We start from the raw sequence: 17,658 nt of genomic DNA, 5'->3' as shown, positions 1-17,658 counted from the left end.
TTTGCTGTCACTTTCCAGGTATCTGCACAAATGGACTTAGAGTCAAAGTCAAGGTCTTTTCCAACCTGGCTCTGCCAGGCTACGTGGGATAGTTTGACTGTTATCAAGGTTGCTTAATGCAGATGAGGTTTTCTTATTTGTCTTCCTCTAAGACTTTGAAGCCCTCAGTGACGTGGGCAAGGAGACAGTGGTAACAGGAGGATTCTATTGATTACAAGGCTCATTAAGAAAGGGCTTCAGTGGCACAGCGGCTCTGCCAGCTCTTTGACAGTGTGACCTTGACTTACAAATACAACCCTGGTTACAGTTTCCACATGTAAAATGTAAACAGTAACTTATACCCTTCTTACAGAACTTGCAGGTAAATTAATGACATACCTCTTGGGAAGCACATTTTGGAGTACACAGTGTACTTACACAGTAAGTCCTTGGCACATGCAAGGCACCACATACCCCCTATGACCACTGTGCTGCCCTCCAATACCTCCATATGTCTTGTTTTTGTAACCTTTATGTACTGTGCAGTAGAACAGAGAATGGAACCCAATGCTAACTCCCAAGCCACAAGATTTTCTCAGGCTTAGAATCTGAAAGTCCTATGGGAGTCTTTCTGAGCTCTAGTTCCTTGAGTCAGACTTGGCCATGGGGCTTCTGTGGGATTTAGCTCTAGACCTTAGATGCTCTGGGACATGTGGGGCAGAGCAGTAGGAAATAGGGGGCATTTTGATCAAGGGCCATTTAAATCAAGGGGACTCAGAGCAGCTCATAGAGGTAAAGGAGCCCTAGATTATCACCCTGTCTCTGCGGGACCAGAGACATGGATAGCTTGATTGCCATGGTGACTGAGAGGTGTATTTATTCATTCATTCAGTGGATCTTCAGTGTCTGGACCAGGGTCAGATACGAGGTATCGAGGGGCTAATGAGGTAGATATGGTATGTAAGATGCTGAGGTTAGGAGAGGAGAGAAGGCACCCTAACTCACAGCAGTTTTCCTTCTCACACGACTGTTGGCTCCCCAAATGATCAGCAAAAGAGAGTGTAAATCTTCCATCGCAGCAGACCTGGAGAGAGGCAGCTTTTCCTTTAGTGCTGGCAGCCGTGCAGATGGAAGATCTTCTTCCTAACTCCACTACAAACCATTAAGCATTCAGAGCTCTGGCTAGTGTTCAGGATGGAACAGGTACTTGGCCAAGGAGCCTTGATCTTTTCCTGATAAGGCAGTGATTTGTGGAAGCAGCTGGTTACTGACCTAAAGAGGAGTGGAGGGAGGAGGAGGTAGCCCGAGGGAACAAAAGGGAGTAATAGCCCTGGTGAGAAAGTCGGGTTGAGAGGGGATCAAAGAGATGCAGACTTGGCATTTACATATCATTTAAATAGCATGAATTTCACATCAGAACATATGTGCTCCTCCCGACAGCTATGCTAAACCAGCCTGGGGACACTTCAGGTCCGAATTCTGGAGCTCAGGCCCTGGCACAGCTATTGCAGAAGGACAGATTCGTAGAAAGAGACATCTGGTGGGGTAGGGTAGGCCATGATGGGCAAAGTCTGGCCTGGCTCTGTGGCCGTCACTAATACACTGTTGGGTGAGTTCCTCTCTTCTTGTGGCAGGAGGATACACAAGACAAGAGTATCCTAAGCTCTAGGTGCTTTTACTTTTTTTAAATAAAAGAAATAATTCTGGGGCTGGAGGGATGGTTCAGTGGTTAAGAACATTGCCTGCTCTTCCAAAGGTCCTGAGTTCAATTCCCAGCAACCACATGGTGGCTCACAACCATCTGTAATGAAGTCTGCTGTATACATAATAAATGAATAAATAAATAAATATTAAAAAAAAGAAATAATTCTGGGAAAGTATCTTTTTCCATCCTGGACATTGTAGACAAGATGAAGCCATCTCAGGCTAGGACAGGGCGGTAGTTTTAATTCTGGGGTCTTGTGGATAACTATGGACACTTTCTACAGAAAAATGGCTGTAATATGGCACGCCATATGTGTTTTTTTTTAGAGGTTTCAAGTCTTCCGGGGTTAATCTTGGGTTAGATTAGGAATCCTTAGAGTGAAAGAAGGTGACATGTGCGTGCATGCGTGTGCACACACATGCACATACACGGCACGTGTGTAGGGCACAGGTTGATCTAAGTGTCTTCCTTCATCACTCCCCATTTTATTTTTTGATCAAGGTCTTTCTCTGAACCTGGAGCTCATCCATTTGGCTAGACTATCTAGCCAATGAGCTCTAGGCATCCACCAGCCCCTGTCTCCCCACCCCTGGGATTACATTTGTGCACGCCTCATTGTCCAGCTTTTACATGTGTGCCGGGTATTCAAGTCTGCAGCAGGCACTTTACCCACTGAAGCATCTCCCCAGCTCCAAATCCTTCAATTTACATCCAATAGTGCTCAGTATCCTGCCCTGTGTGGGTCTTTTCAGCTTGGAATTTCGGGAGAAGATATATTCATATATTTTTAATTGACATTTTATGATGTACCAGGTGCTTGGCCTGTTTCCTGGCGACAGAGCATGGCAGGCTGTCGGGAGGAGAAACTGAGGTCTGGAATGGGATACCTGGGCAGGATGAAGGATGGGTGCCGGGTGAAATAGGTTGCAGGACAAGGACAAGGGCCTTGCTGTGGTCATACTCTATACTATGGCAGCTTCTGAGCCACTGGAAAGCTGGGAAGTCCAGTTCTGGATGCACTTAGCCCCGAAAGGCAAGAAGACACATGTGTCTCAGCAATATGTGCCAGAATTTTCTCCAAGAGATACCTCGTAGAGCTAGAGAATCAAGTTGCCTCTGTCCTTTTAAATTTTGTTTTTGGGACAGGGTGCTATGTGCTCTAGGCTATCCTCAGACTCAGTATGTACCTAAAGATGGACTTGGGTTTCTGATCCTCCTGCCTCCGCCTTCAGACTGCTGAGATGAGATTACAGGCATGGACCTCCATGCTCGGTTTACGCAGTGCTGAGAATTGAACGCGGGGGTTGTGTAAGCGGTAGGCAAGCGCTCTATCACCTGAGCTACATTGCCATAGATATTTGTTGAGAAGCCAAGGAGGCAGTACCATTTGAGAGCTGAGAATCTAGTTGGTCCAGCTGCATGGCACCTGCAGTAATGAGAAGCGAGTTTGGGTCTGAAGACAAAGGTGAACGAAGGAGTTAAATGAACCTAGGCTGCACTGGGACTCTGTACTCGAGTCCCCCCTTTTCCGAACATTCTCCAGTTATGTAGAAGATGCAGATGTAATGGCAGAGATCCCAAACCCATTTCTGCTTTCCCCATGTCCCACAGTGTCTGCATGGGACTTGCAGGCAACAGCAAATGGGTATATAGCCAAGGTGGTCCCTGATGCATCACCAGGACTGATGGGCAGTCCTGGGCTGATGAGCCTTCACAGCTTCAGACAAGGGAGAGTAAAGCAGGCACATCTTTATCTTGTAAAGACAACAATCCAAACAGGAACGAAGGCAGAAAGCATTGGTGTCTGTCAAAAATTTTATTTTTGTCATTTCACACAGAATGATGTTAAAATAAATCCTCAGTAATATATATTTATATACTTATTTACTTGTGTCAATATTTACAAAAGACTGTGGAGCTCTATGAAGTCTATGTACACCCACGATAAGGTGAACAGGCAATGTTCATTGAGGCACATATGTACACGTATATGTATAATCTATGTACACACATCAGACCCTACTGACACAGGAACTCTCAGCTGCACAAGTCCTGGGTGGGGGCAGTGTTGGTGGGGCTGAAAGCTTCCAGACCATGTCAGCAAGACAGCTAACATCTATACATCCTGTGCAATGCAGTTACAGCTGGTGTCTAAATTTTCATGAAGCAAACAAATAGTTAAATGACTTCCAACTCCCATGAGTCCTCCTCACAAGTCCTGCTCCGCCTTCAGCTCTCATTGGTTCTCGGTCTCTTATCACCATGGAGACCCAAGTTCCCTTTCAGCATCATCCTTAGGAAGCTTTGCCATCGGCCTTGGAGTTCCTTTTCCTATTGATCTCAGAGAGGCTTATTTATCTTCCTCTCCTCTTTGAGTTTTCGGTAATTTTTTTTTTAAGAGACAGGACATGGGAGGGCAGCTGCAGAGTCATGCATGAGCAGCAAAGAAGCCAGTGGACACCCTAACTAGTCTGTGCTGCATGAGCCTATTTCCACACTGTGTGTATAAATATACACACAGATATTTATACACACACGTATATAATATATATATATAATATATTATATATAGATATGGTCTCCAGAGGCAGCCTATATAGTAAGCCCATAAGCACGCAACAACCCCCCACTTAAGAGCTTTACAGCTCTGTCTGTAATGGAAACAAGAGAATCCTCCTTGCTTGCTGGCACCATTAACCCTGGCTGTTCCAAGATCACCCTCAGTGGGAGAGAGGGGTTCGTGGACGCAGAAACCCAGGAAGAGGCCAATTTGGCTGGGGCATTGTTTGCTCCGCAGGGCTGGAGCTCAATCCTGGGACTTTCCAGCTTCCTGGAGCCCTTCAAATGAAGGAACCATCCAAGCACGACAACAAAAAGAAACTGGGTCGCTGGCTCCCACGTGAAGGCAGAACTGGGGCAGGCACGGAGCATGTTCAAACTCTCAGGAGCTGAGACTCACCCTTGCCAAAGCCACCCGGGCCTCGCTTCTCGTTTCTTTGTTCCAGCGAATAGCTGTGAACTCGTGTGCTCCCTTCTAGCCTCGCCTGGCAGGCCAAAGAGTCTGCCCTTGGCTTCGTAAGTTCAGAAGCCAGTCACGCTAGCAGCAAATATGGAAACTGTCTGCCAGCAAAGCATGCTCCTGAACAGGCTCTTCCCTAAGCTCCTCCTTTGCTTTCTCTGCAGTTCCGAGTGTTTACGCAGTCAGACAAACACGGCAGCAGTGTCTAGGGAGCCGTTTTCAAGGAGAAGCAGGGCTTAGAGGCCTCTCACAAGGACCCAGAGACACAGCGTGGAGTCCTCTGGGTAGCTACCTAAGGTCCCATCACCCAGCCGTTTCTCTACTCCCCTTCATTACGGAGCTACTGCAGCAGCTGTTCACAGTATTATGTAATCACACCTGCACTATGCATCCGTCAGTCGAATGATGCAAGGACTTCTCAGCTGCACACTCATGTGGAGCATGTCCGACTATTTTAGGAGTGTAGATGAGTTTCCATGCCGAGGCTCACGCCGGATGAGAGGGGACCATTTAGATAGGCCAACGGCGGCACTCACCAGCTGGTCATGCTAAGTCGAGGCTAAAGGCTTCCACTCCTGGATGGTGGCTCACTTGACCAGATTGCCGAGCTTCTGGGAAGGCGGGCAGATGACAGCCACCCCTGTATCACCTTCAGATACTAGCGAGGAATCCCTCCCACCAACTTCCAAGTAGAGTGCACACAGTTTAATGCAGAGATGAGGCTGAGAAAAGTGTTTCCCTGGGAGTTTTAACATTGCCAGACAGGATAGCAAGGAGGGCATGTTTAGGCTTCTACCCAGAAGTTTCTTGAATGGTGTATACAACTCATCCCCCAAGAAGACAAGTGGGTCTTAATTGCTCTAGGCCTGGCCCTCTGTTTACACTAAGCGGACTCAACTGCCTACTGGGTTCATTTCACCAATGACCACAATGCCCACATTTTTCATTCTTCACTGAGGTTGTGTCAGAACTCAAGACATTCAAGCCTAGGACTCTAACACCGATGAAGAAAAAACTAGAGACCAGCCCTGTGCCAAGTCTCAGAATATTCCACTCCCCTAGAGCTACAAAGTTGGGCATAACTTTTCTGGTCTTGAGGGATGAAGTTACAGCCAAACAAGGCAGGCAGAATAAAGGAAAAGAAAGCACCTGGTCCGGGGATCACACTTCCCTTTGATCCTTGAGTCAGGCAGCCACCTGGCAGGGAAGGGAAAGAGGCAACCCTGAGCCTGTCCTTTTGTTTGAAGAAATGCCTTCTAGATAGTTTCTTAAGCAGAAAAAGCACAGAGCTGGAGAGGTGGAAAGAATGCGAAAAAGGTCACGTTGAAATTCAAGTAAACGCAGCTTATTCCTAAGAATGCCAAATTTATTCCACACTAGTGTAACTGAGATTGGTCTACCTCTATTTGTGTGATTTTCTGAAATAATGGCATACATATATACATACACTATACATATATACACACAGGTATATGTATATATGGGAAACCTCGAATAACTCAGGACCAATTAACTAAAATCCTTATTGACAGGAATTATGTTGTCTTTCTATACTTTGAGTAGGAAGAGGCAAACAGAGCATCATCTGATAAGCTATGATGTGCCCACATCTATTTTGCAGCCAGCATTATTTAGCCTGTCTCTTTGGTCTGCTTCACCTCCGTTTCCATACACCAAGCGCTGAGGTTTAGAAGGTTGACGCTGAGCCATGCAAGGTCTTCTGTCTTCTCAAAACGCTCTACTTAACTAAGGCAAGAGTTTATCCTAACCTATTTCGGAAATACTACTTTCCAATCACAAAAGCTGAACCACACATTTTCCCATCTCCCCTCCAATAACCAGATTGCAAAGCATTCAGGACACTCTCCTCCCTGAGATTTCCCAAGGTCAGGCTATACAAGGATGTGCGGAGCAAAGTAAACTAAGAAGGAATGGAATGGGCTCCCGGGGTCGCCAGCCTTCCCTGATTCCAGTCTGAATGGCAATAGCTCACCTCACAGATGTCTCAAGAAAGGGATCCCTTTCAAAGCCCTGGGTGATGTGTGGAATATTTGTACAGTTGCACCCTGTAGCGGCAAGTGGGGTTTATTTCACGAATGCTGTTCCCTGACCACCCACACCTCTGTGCCTGTCCACCTCTCTACAAAGCAATAAGACTTACTTTGCTCTGAAGTGCTGATAAAGTCTATATGGTTGAGCAAGTCAGTCTATTGTGAAGGAGAGTCAGAGGGCACTCCCCAAATCTGCTCAAGTAACTGATCCCAGGCGTACACCTCAGGGCTACATTCCCTCATATTCATCTCCCTGGAGAGGGCTGCAAAAGAATCAAGTAATGGCTTTTACTGCATGGAAAGGATCTTCTATAATGGCTCAGGATGCTGTATTCTCATCTATCAGTAAGCGTTCTCCTATAGGCTTCCATTATACCTGACAGACGGACACAAAGTCAACAAGATGAGCTGGCATGAGGTCACTCAAATGCAAGGGTGCCAGTGCCTAGATGTCTCTAGGGCGCTGTGAAAGAACAGGTAGGAAGGAGATGCAGTGGAAGAGGGGCACAGAGACACATACCGAGAGAGATGTGCACAAAAAAGAGCCCGAAAGACTACAAAAGAAGGCCTTGTCAAGGGTCTTCCTTGGGGGAACACTGCATCTCTGTGTACTTGTTCATTCCGGAAGGAGGTCAGACCTCAGCAAACAGAAATCAATCATGGGATCAAGTGGGAAGAAGAACTACAGAAACTGGGAACAAATGTCCAGAGGTCAAGGGCATTACCTGGTGGTCTATATACTATCTATCACTTTTCAGTCCTGAGAGCAAGATTTTGAAAGAGCTATTGCTAAAGAAAACAGTCACTATTGCTTTTATTGCGCATTTCCTCTTTAAAAACATTAGACACAAACTATGAGGGATGGAGCTGAGTTCCAGGGGAAAGGGGGACAGAGAGGCAAAGTGGACTAGGTTAGTTGAGGTGCTTGTAAGGGATTTCCTTACCCCTCCTGTCCTTCCCTGCTTTCTGCTCCATGGAGGTTGGGGGGTCTAAACAAGGACCAAATCTGAGGGTACAGATGACAGTCACAATAACTATGAAGACAGCTTCCAGCACGTATCTCCTGCTGGTTGACTCGAGTGGCTAGTGATGTTGGTGAACTAAGGTCATGAATTTGAACCTGAACAATGGAAACTTTATCAAGGCAAAAGGGACTTCGATTGTGTAACCGGAAATAGTAGCCTAGACATCAGACCCCTTTCAGGTCAGGTAGCCATCCCATCTGCCACACTCAGATTGTTACGGCAGGGGAAGAGGGGTCCACAGGAGAGCTCTGGGGTCCTCCTCCTTCCTAGGTTAGCAGGTCAGAGCACTGTGCACTCTTTATGACCTTCACATGCCCTTTGCACTTCCTCTAGCTTTCTCTGGGGAAGATCAGTTTCCACCTCCTTTCCATGGCTGTAACTGGCACTGAGTTCCCAGGCAGAGGATCCTTAGAAGAGCCAGATTTTCTCATCAAGACTTGACATTCATACCCCACTGAAGTTCCAGAAAGGCACAGAGCTAAATTAAAGTTGGGTTCCTGAATTAAATTTATTTAACCAATGAAAACTTGGTTCTTGATAAACTTACTTAAAAAGTCAACTGCTCAGTTATTTTCTCTTTCCTGACAATTTCTCTGCCTTTCCTCGACTCCTTCCTTCCCAACTTCCCAGAAACCCCAACTTTTAAAATGTCCGAGGCCACAGAGCATCTCACAAAGTTAGGGTGGAAATTGGTATCTCGCTTTGGAAACACAAGTCCCAGTGCACAAGTTTTGGATCACATGACCATTCTCGGCTCTTGTTGTCTCCTCTCTGGAACCTTGAAGGGAGTGCTCAGAAACCTGGAACTGTAGAAGTAGAGCCATGAAACTTGATCCAAGGCTACATAAAACCTTTGCCAAAAGGCACTCAGGCCCTACCTGGTCCTACGAGCAGGAAGAAGCAGCCCCTGGGGCTCTATGATGGTGGGTAAATCTAGTGTTTAAATCTAGTGTTAGAATAGAGGATAAAAATCAGGTCCTCTAAAGATTGCTAATGCTCTTTTAGCCATAGGTTAGCGTCCCTTGTCACATTTTACTTCAACTAAACTGGTCTGCAGTTTTGTCAAGGCGCCACAATTGAATGGGCTTCCCTGGGAGCCCTGGTGGGGAAGCATGCCTAGACTGAACACTCAGAGATGGTGATCAAGAGTTGACTTATTGGATTTGTGCCCAAAGGTGAGTGAAATGCCACGAGCAAGAAAAGGTGTCTCATTTTAGGAGCTAAGTCCATATAGAGAATCAAGTTTCTGACGTGGCTCCAGACAAAGAGGTACTTTGGAAGGCTGGGCAATAAGATCTTTTGGCTCAAAGAATGTTGGGGTATTTCAACCTGGCTTAGGGTCCAGAACCCTATAGTTTCTTGAGCCATCACTGCTTCAAGAGAATAGGGATAAACCTGGAGATTGTGACTACTTGGAGGGGAGACTGAGTCATCAGTGTGGATTTTCTCTGAAAGAAAAGGTACATCATGGAAGCCCATATTAGGTTGCTAGTTCTTGCAGGTCATTTCACACACCCTGCACTCTGAGTGCTGTTTGAAAGAAGGTGAATGGTAGCAAACCCAGGAGATTTCAGTGCTTAATGTAGTGGCCCATCTTTCTGCTTGAAACCTCAGGAGTCCTGTCTCAAGTATGAGGCTGGATGTCAAAGAAGAGGCTCCTTGGAGAATGTTGAGGGTTATTGATATAGGAAAGGAAAAGCAATTAAATCTGATCCCTTGCTTTTGTCCATCAAATTTTAGATGTGGAAGTGTATGCATGGTTAGTGATTCAATGTCTAAATTTTATGTGTATTGTTGGGCATGTTGACTGCTTTTTTTGTGTGTATCTAGTATAAATATAACTCTGTGCACTGTGTATACATGCTGAGCTCGTATACAGAAACAATAATAAAGCATCATTTATGCATTTTGATGTATATCCATTGTCCCCCAGTTGGATTTGTATATTTTGCATATGAGTTGTATGCTGTGTGTTTGCACACAGGCTAAATATATCTCTTGCAGATATTCTGTGTTGGTATGCACATTCTATGTTTGGGCAATGTGTTTGTTTTGTATATCTCTTATTTGTATACTGTTTATATTATTTTGGCCTATGGGTATTTTGCGTATATGTTGCATATTTTATATTTTTGTGTGACAATGACGTATCGTTTATTTTATGATGCATGTGTGTACACATTTTATGGTTCCCAGGCCAAGGATTTTGTGAATAGGTAACTTTCTCCTACCTAGACTTCTGTATGGGTTGCTTTAACTTTCTATCCTCCAGTATGTCCCTCCCACCCCACGTTATGAAGTTCAGCACCACCTCCCACTAAGGGGAAGAAGAGAAGCACAGAGGCTTTGTGTCTGACATGGGATACTCTGGGGATGTGGGTGACCAGGAACTAAAGAGCACCCTGGACTAGCACCCTGGGCTGGCGCCCCCCCTCCCCTAAGACAACTGTAGGTACCAACTAGCGAACAGTGGTGTCTGGGCTGGAATTGATACTGAACAGTCTGATTGTGATTCACTGTGTTTGGGGAATTTAAGCCACTGTGTCAAAAGGCAAAGAAACCTAGCATGGAGAGGCACAAGCTGTCCTCCACTTCCTAAGGCCAATACATTCTCTACATTGAGGCTCTACCATGTTCATTTATTCTTTACCTGTTCTTAGGGTGGGGGTAATTCCTTTATAATTATTATTTAATTGAAATTTCACATACCAATCTCAGCTCCTACTTTCTCCCTTCCTCTTGCTCCCTTCACCTTCCCCCTTCACTCCCATCCATTCCTCAGAGAGGGTAAGGCTTCCCACAGGGAGTCAACAAAGTCTAGCACATCTCCTTGAGGTGGGACAACTCTTATTTTTTTAAAGGGCAGCTCTTATTACCAGTGTGCTAGGGAGTTTGAGTTTAGTAATGAAAATGATGCTTTGGGCTGTGCAGGGAATCCATTCCTTGGTTCCAGAATTTGGAAATTTCCACCAATAGGAGGCTTCCTTTAAGTCTAGCTCAGCAGAATCTGGTCCCAAGGAGTTTTACTCCTTGATTTCAAAGCAGAGGATCCATCCTAGGGACAGGTTCATGAAAGTGATGGATGCAGAGGCAAATGAGAGAGCATTAAATGGGGGAGAGGATAATAATGGAAATGATTAATAGGATGAATTGTAGAGAGGAGGCCTGGGGTGGGCTTGACCCAGGATAGCTGGAGCTGTGAGGGCTATAGGACCCTTGTGCACTGCACTCAGTAAGACAAGCTTCAGCCATGGGAAACTGAAGCTGCAGCACATGGAGGGCAGAAAGACAATTCTAATGTCTAAGAATCCATGAACACTGGAGTGTGTCTGAGGCAATGACAGCAAACCCAGGTTCAGTGGGTTTTAACGTACCCATTGGGCTTCTTATACAACCAACCCACCAAGCAACGGATTTGCTCCTGAATCTGCACTCCAGAGAATGAATATATATATATGTGTGTATGTGTGTGTGTATAATGTACATATACACACACTTGTGTATGTATATATATATATTCTAGTGCACATAGTCAAACACATGCATAAATTGCCCTGTGTCAAAATATTGCATAAGCTTATACAATGTTCAAATGCAATTTTTCTATAGCTTACTAGAGGAACACATGAGAGAGAAAGATAGATAGCTGATATATATTTATGTACATTGAACCCACAGATCTGCCTGTCCTCAGGATCAGTGTCCTGGTAAGCTTTGTAGTCATACCCATGACTGGATTAATTCCTACTGTTCAGTCACGTGAGTGTTTAGACTCTGACTTTTCTGTTCATTCACCTGGTGTGGCAGAGTCTTTGCTCCCATTGAAAGAACAGAGATGGGTGGGCTGGGGGGGCCAGCCAGAAGTTTTGGTTCCCCATTCCAAGTAGTCTGTTTGCTTTTCCCTGATGGAGGGCTTTTGCCTTCTGATGGGGAAAAAAAAGCCTAGTTCAATACCATCGCAAGGCTATTAATACTCTACGTATGAATACTGTATAGGCTACTAGGAAGAGAGATTATCTTCTGTGTTTTAAATATTGATATTCATGCAGTGAACACCCATGCAGCTCTATTGCATGACTGGTACACTCCACTGCACTGTAGTGGAGCAGGGCCACACCATCGGGGAAGCAGATGCCTGCAAACTGCAGAGTAAGAGAAGAAATCGAACATGTTCTGTGACCCTGAAGCTTGCAAGAACAGTATCTGAAGCTGAGAAGTCCCTGAATTTGGTAGCTTCTCCCCATAGGCCTAAGGGAACAAATGTAAAACTTGACAACTCATATTTGGTCATATTAACTGTCCCTCCCCCACCCCCTGGGCTTCCCCCACGCCAACACTGCAGAGAAAAAAGCAGAATGCTGCATCTCCATTACGAAACACAAGCCTCCGGAGCATCGAGTTGGCAACTGCAATCTACAAACCCCAGCCTGTGACACAGAAAGAAATTCCAACACACAGGACTGTGTGTTCTTTTCAAGGCAAAAATGGGAATGACCTTTGGAGCAGTCAGCAGAACTTTCAAACTAAGCCATGGTAGCGCTCCTCTGTGCAGGGGTGGGTGGGCTGAAGTGGGGTGGTAGGGTGTGGCAGGGAGAAGGCACCTGCCAGGTGTGTTTGCCTTTAGTTAGGGTGTTAGGATTGGCGTTGATCTGATGGACTGTGTGTGGGCTATGAGGTGGCGGCACTGTGCCCATGAGATGCTGGCTCCATAGGTGACTCCCATCTTTGGAAACCTGTACGTCAGTGATGAAGATCTCATAAAAGCCATTGATAAATATTCTGTGTTCTAAATCAAAAATCAAAAGGTCAAAAGTCACTTGCACGACTATTGCTTTCCATGCAGAACCAGATGCACACTGTAGGACACTGACTACAATGCAGGCTATTATGCAACATCTGCATTAGTCCTGTGGAGCTGTGAGTACATTATAATAGGCTTCATCAGACATCAGTTAACATTTTGGTAATATTCACATAGTTTGTGTTAGCCAATGTGCAGTTGGCTGTTTTTAAGTTCTCCTCTCTAAAGTCCTCATTGCTGTTGTTCACGCCCTCCTGTATCTCCATGTAATCTGACTTACTTATGGTAGAGGCACTTCTACTTTTCTTTAGGTCAGGGGAGGATGGGATCTTTGGACAGCTTGTCACTTGCAAGTACTGGGCCTGCTCCTCTCCCTCTGTCTCCCGGTGGTAGAAGTAGTTGAAGTTAGACACTATGACAGGGACTGGTAAGGCAATGGTTAACACACCTGCAATTGCACACAGGGAACCCACTATCTTTCCCCCAATGGTAGTTGGAACCATGTCTCCATAGCCTACAGTTGTCATGGAGACGACTGCCCACCAGAAAGCATCCGGGATGCTGGGAAATTGGGACTCTCGCTCATCAGCTTCTGCAAAATAGACAGCACTAGAGAAGAGGATGACCCCAATGAAGAGGAAGAATATCAGAAGGCCCAGTTCCCTCATGCTGGCTTTGAGGGTTTGACCTAGAATCTGCAGACCTTTGGAGTGTCTGGACAGCTTGAAAATCCTAAAGACTCTTACCAACCGGATGACACGGAGAATGGCCAGTGACATGGCCTGTTGGCCTTGCTGGGCGTCCTCTGGCTTCTCGGCTAACTCCGTCCCCAGGGTGATAAAGTAAGGTATGATAGCCACGATGTCAATGATGTTCATGATGTTGGTGAAGAAGCCAGCTTTGCTGGGGCAGGCAAAGAATCTCACCAGAAACTCAAAGGAGAACCAGATGATGCAGAGGGTCTCCACGATGAAGAAAGGGTCGGTGAAGGAGGTGGACTGCTGGTACCCGACGGTGCTGTTGGAGTAGCTGTGGAAGGTCACCCCACCACCATGCATGTCCTCATTCTCATCCCGGAAGATGGGCAAGGTTTCCAGACAGAAGCTGACGATGGAGATCAGAATGACCATGACAGATACGATGGCTATAATCCTGGCAGGCCCCGAACTCTCAGGATATTCAAAGAGAAGCCACACCTGTCTCTGAAACTCATTTTCAGGCAGAGGACGTTCTTCTTCCTTGATGTAGCCTTCATCCTCCCGAAACATCTCCATCGCTTCTTCTCCTAGCTCATAAAACCGGATTTCTTCAGAGAAGATATCTAAGGGCACATTCACAGGTCGCCTCAACCTACCCCCAGACTGGTAGTAGTAGAGGATGGCATCAAAGCTAGGGCGGTTGCGATCAAAAAAGTACTCATTTCGGAGGGGGTCGAAGTACCTCATCCGCTTCTTGGGGTCCCCTAAGAGGGTCTCTGGAAACTGGGCTAAGGTCTTTAGCTGAGTCTCAAACCTCAGGCCTGAGATGTTGATCACCACCCTCTCACAGCATTCGTGATCTGCCTCTGGGTCATAGGTGTCCTGCGGGTGCCCAGGGAGGGCAGCAGCCTCATCCACAGGGTCTCCGGTAGCCACTGTCATAGTTGGGACTGAGGAGAGTGCTTTACTCTATGCCGTCTGTCCGGCTGCTTGCAGCAGGGGGCTCAGGGTGCTGGTAACTGGGCCCGAGGGAACACAGAAGCATCAGGCTGTGCTCCTGCAGGAGAGCCCCAGAGCCCTCTGAGAGCTGGAGACACAGCCTCGCTTGGCTGAAAGACAGAGGCAGGTAAGGGCATGAGACCGCCAGTCATTGGCAACCTGACATGAGCTGCATTTGATGCCCCCATCTCTCGGCCAAGAGTTCAGGAACACTAGCATACCATCAGCCCCGCCACTGACACTACTTTCGCCATGTAACTTGTCCTAGGGATCAGTAGGGTTCAGGGAACAATCTTTCAATTATAGAATGGCATGTACTGGGGGCAGGTGACAGAGACATGCTCCTTTGTACCACACAGCATCCTGGGACACAGCTCCATAGCGAGAAGGGAGCCTTCTGCCAGGCACTATGCTAATGTTTTGCCAACACCTGCACCACAGGAGGTACTCATGATAAGGTGTTTGGGGCCTGGGTCTTCGTCCCTGATACCATCCCCAATACCTCTATAAGCTGTAATTAATGGATTGGTTTACCTGGCCAGGCAGGCGCCTGCTGTTCCTTGAATGGCAGATCAGATGCTACAGGAATCCTAGATACACAGATAGGCGGCTCAGCTCCCTGTCACATCTTCTCACTTGAGCTGGGAATAATGGTGAGTCACCCTGAGCAGGAGGGCAGGTTCCAGGTCCCGGAGATGTGCTCTAGGGCTGGATAGGGCTGGAGGGACAGATGGATGCCTGGCCAGGGGCATTCAGGACTTGAGAAGAGTAAAGCCTGGGTCTGAAGCCTTTGGAAGGAAGGAGGTAAGACACACAGCTCAGCAAAAGCCAGAGTTCTCCTGGTTGTCCTCAGGAGGTGTGATGTTGCCTGGAAAACACAGCAGCAAGGTGGAAACCAGGGGTTTCTGGCACCTGAAACCAAGACTTAGAAGCACTCTGGCAGATACCCTCTCTGCGAGTGGCAAACCCCCATGCCTGCTTTCCATGGTGCCAGAGACCGAGAGAACTACCCTGTACCCTCCTAGCCTCTCCTGGGTAAGCCTTTCTTCTCATCAGCTTGAAGTACTTTCTCCCCTTAGTTCTCTGCTGCCACCAGGAGCGACACAGCTTTCTCCATCCTGGTGTTAGAACACCTATCTCCCAGGAGAAGGGTTTTCCTCTTTGACCTTAGCTACGCCGACCTGGTGAAGAAGCAATCTTTCCTCCCCCAGCACACACTCCTTCCCAGCTTGAGATAGACTCCCCCCCCCCCCCCCCCCCCCCCCCCCGCACACAGCCAGATAGCCTCTGTTAGAATGCTGGATAGCCGGGGTCGCTGAACTTACTCTCCCTCCGGGATCCCTAGGCCTCAGGCCTTGCTTTGGGTTGGGTGGCATTTGAGCTGGGCAGGCACTCGACCACTGATTTCTTCCCAAGAGAAAATCCCTCACATCTCGGCAGGGAAGCACAGAACAAACGCTCAAACTGCCAGGCTGCCAGGCGGATTGGCTTCTCGGAGAGGGGGAGCCTAGAGGAAGCTGGCTTCCGGGCTGGCCCCCCGCCGACCCAATCCCGCTGGCCCCAGTACCGGGAGGGGTCTGGGACCTCTCCCATCGCCCAGGGCTCCGGCCGGGATTCCGCCGGGCGCGCTCCCGCCGGAATCCGCGCGGCTGACCGGAGCCTGCAGCCGTCGGCCGGCTTGAGCGTGCCACCTTAACCCCTTCCTGCGCAGTGCAGTGGGCTCCCACTGCGGGCCCGAGGACAGCCTAGCTGGTGCCTGCGAGGTCTAACTAAGGGACCACCGAGACACGTCTCCACCCCAAAATACACAGGAGCCTGAACTCTGACAGTGCAGAGCAGGCTTCTCCAGGCAGCTGCCCCAGATCTAGCTTCCTCTCAGGCAAGGGGGACTCCGCGGCAGCCCACCACCCCGGCCAAGTGGAAAAACAGCGACTGCAGAGAAGCCTGTTTTACTCCGTTGCCAAGAGGCAAATGCAACCGGGAGGACCCAAGTGATTCGGGTCCTATCCTACCCACCCACTATTTACCAGACATGGCTATGCAGTCAGCTGCACTTCCCATCACCAGCCACCTCCAATCTGCGCCCTCCGCCCTAAGTCACGCACAGACCACAGGGTCCCCGAGTCCATTCCATGCACTCTTCAGAAGGAGAAAGTCCCCCCTCCCCACCCGCCGTGACCGGCGCGGGTCCATAGCCCTCCAGGTCGACAGCAGGGGTCAGCACCAGCTCGCCCGCCCAGACTACCGGGGTGCTCTGCAGCCCCTCTAGGGCGCTGCAGCCGGGCAAGGATGGCAGCACGCGCAACCGAACGCCGGACACTGATTTACCCTTGCAGATGGGTATCTGAGCCTCCATGTTCCTGGGTGACAGCCAGTGCCGGCAGAATCCGAGCAGCGGGCGGTGACGGTGGTGGCGGCGGGGTGCGGGCGGCCAGCCGGGAGCAGACTCTGCAGTCCCGCGGGCGGCGCGTACGGAGCGCCCGGCCGCCGCCCGCAGCCGCACCGCGCCGCACCGCGCCACGCAGCGCCGCACCTGGCCCCGCAGCGAACTCGAATTAAAGGGACCGACGGGGGCCAGAGCCGGCGAGGTGTGTCGCTCGCCGGCGCCACCGAGCTGGCCATCGGGTTAGATCCCCCCCCCCCCCCCCCCGTGTCCCCGACCCCTATCACAAAGAAAACACCCCATTCTTTGGCAGAACGTAGGTTACCTACCAGAACTCCGTGCAGAGCTCAACTAGGTGCTGCCTGGGCCAGGAGAGGTGGAGAGTGCAGAAGTTAAGGAGCTCTAGAGAGGTTCTTGCCAACATAATGAAGTAGGCAAGAAGAACCGATCAATACTAACTATCCCAGGCCTGAGGTGGGATTCAGCCCAGCGGGAGATGTGTTTCTATTATTAAGATGCTGCCAGACAGGATTTGCAGACCCTAGCCCCCCCACCCCCTGCGGCTCCCCTGACCTCCTGCTTCTGCAACCCCCTCCCCCCCCCATCCTATAGCCTTGAGCCCCACCTAGATCTTACCCAGCACAGCTTTGGCTTCTCAGGGCAATGCAGCAGGTGAGGGCCTGGCTGCAGTGTGGTAGAAACTCACCGGCCTTCTTTGCCCCTCACCGGGAGGGGGTTGAGAGAACAGCAGGAGCAACTGAAATGAGGGGCCAGCCTCTTGCCTTTCTGATTTCTTTTCCCTAGAGCTCTGGACAGGGAAGGCTGGGGGACACACAGTTGCCCTTGGGAGGGGCCAGCTCCTTGCAAATGCCCTCTCACAGATATGACAACATTAGCTGACCCACGTTTTAATCTGAATTTGAGGATGCAGCTCACCGTATCCTGGCGTGGGTAGAGCAGGATACTCTCTGTCTCTGAAAGAATTTATGTAGCAAGTC

General features: G+C 48.6%; 1 protein-coding gene across 4 annotated transcripts; it reads right to left on the bottom strand.

Moving 5' to 3' along the window:
- Positions 1 to 3,481: 3,481 nt before the first annotated feature.
- On the bottom strand, positions 3,482 to 16,801 carry LOC121437747 (potassium voltage-gated channel subfamily A member 2). 4 transcript variants are annotated; one of them, XM_041637818.1, is made up of 3 exons: positions 16,606 to 16,801; positions 14,812 to 15,145; positions 3,482 to 14,387 (listed from the first exon to the last, which is right to left on the bottom strand). In XM_041637818.1, exon 3 carries the CDS (start codon positions 14,218 to 14,220, stop codon positions 12,721 to 12,723), a length of 1,500 nt encoding a protein of 499 aa, XP_041493752.1. In that variant the 5' UTR covers positions 14,221 to 14,387; positions 14,812 to 15,145; positions 16,606 to 16,801; the 3' UTR covers positions 3,482 to 12,720. The 4 variants fall into 4 exon arrangements, with proteins under 4 accessions (XP_041493752.1, XP_041493754.1, XP_041493753.1 ...); XM_041637820.1 differs by lacking the exon at positions 16,606 to 16,801 and adding an exon at positions 16,305 to 16,370; XM_041637819.1 differs by lacking the exon at positions 16,606 to 16,801 and adding an exon at positions 15,603 to 16,274.
- Positions 16,802 to 17,658: the final 857 nt, after the last annotated feature.

The sequence above is a fragment of the Microtus oregoni genome, unplaced genomic scaffold (genome assembly GCF_018167655.1).
Source record: "Microtus oregoni isolate MIOR12 unplaced genomic scaffold, Mior012 000054F_ref0000373, whole genome shotgun sequence".
Taxonomy (NCBI): domain Eukaryota; kingdom Metazoa; phylum Chordata; class Mammalia; order Rodentia; family Cricetidae; genus Microtus; species Microtus oregoni.
Note: the sequence above shows the minus strand (reverse complement) of the source record. Positions and strands in the feature narration are given on the sequence as shown.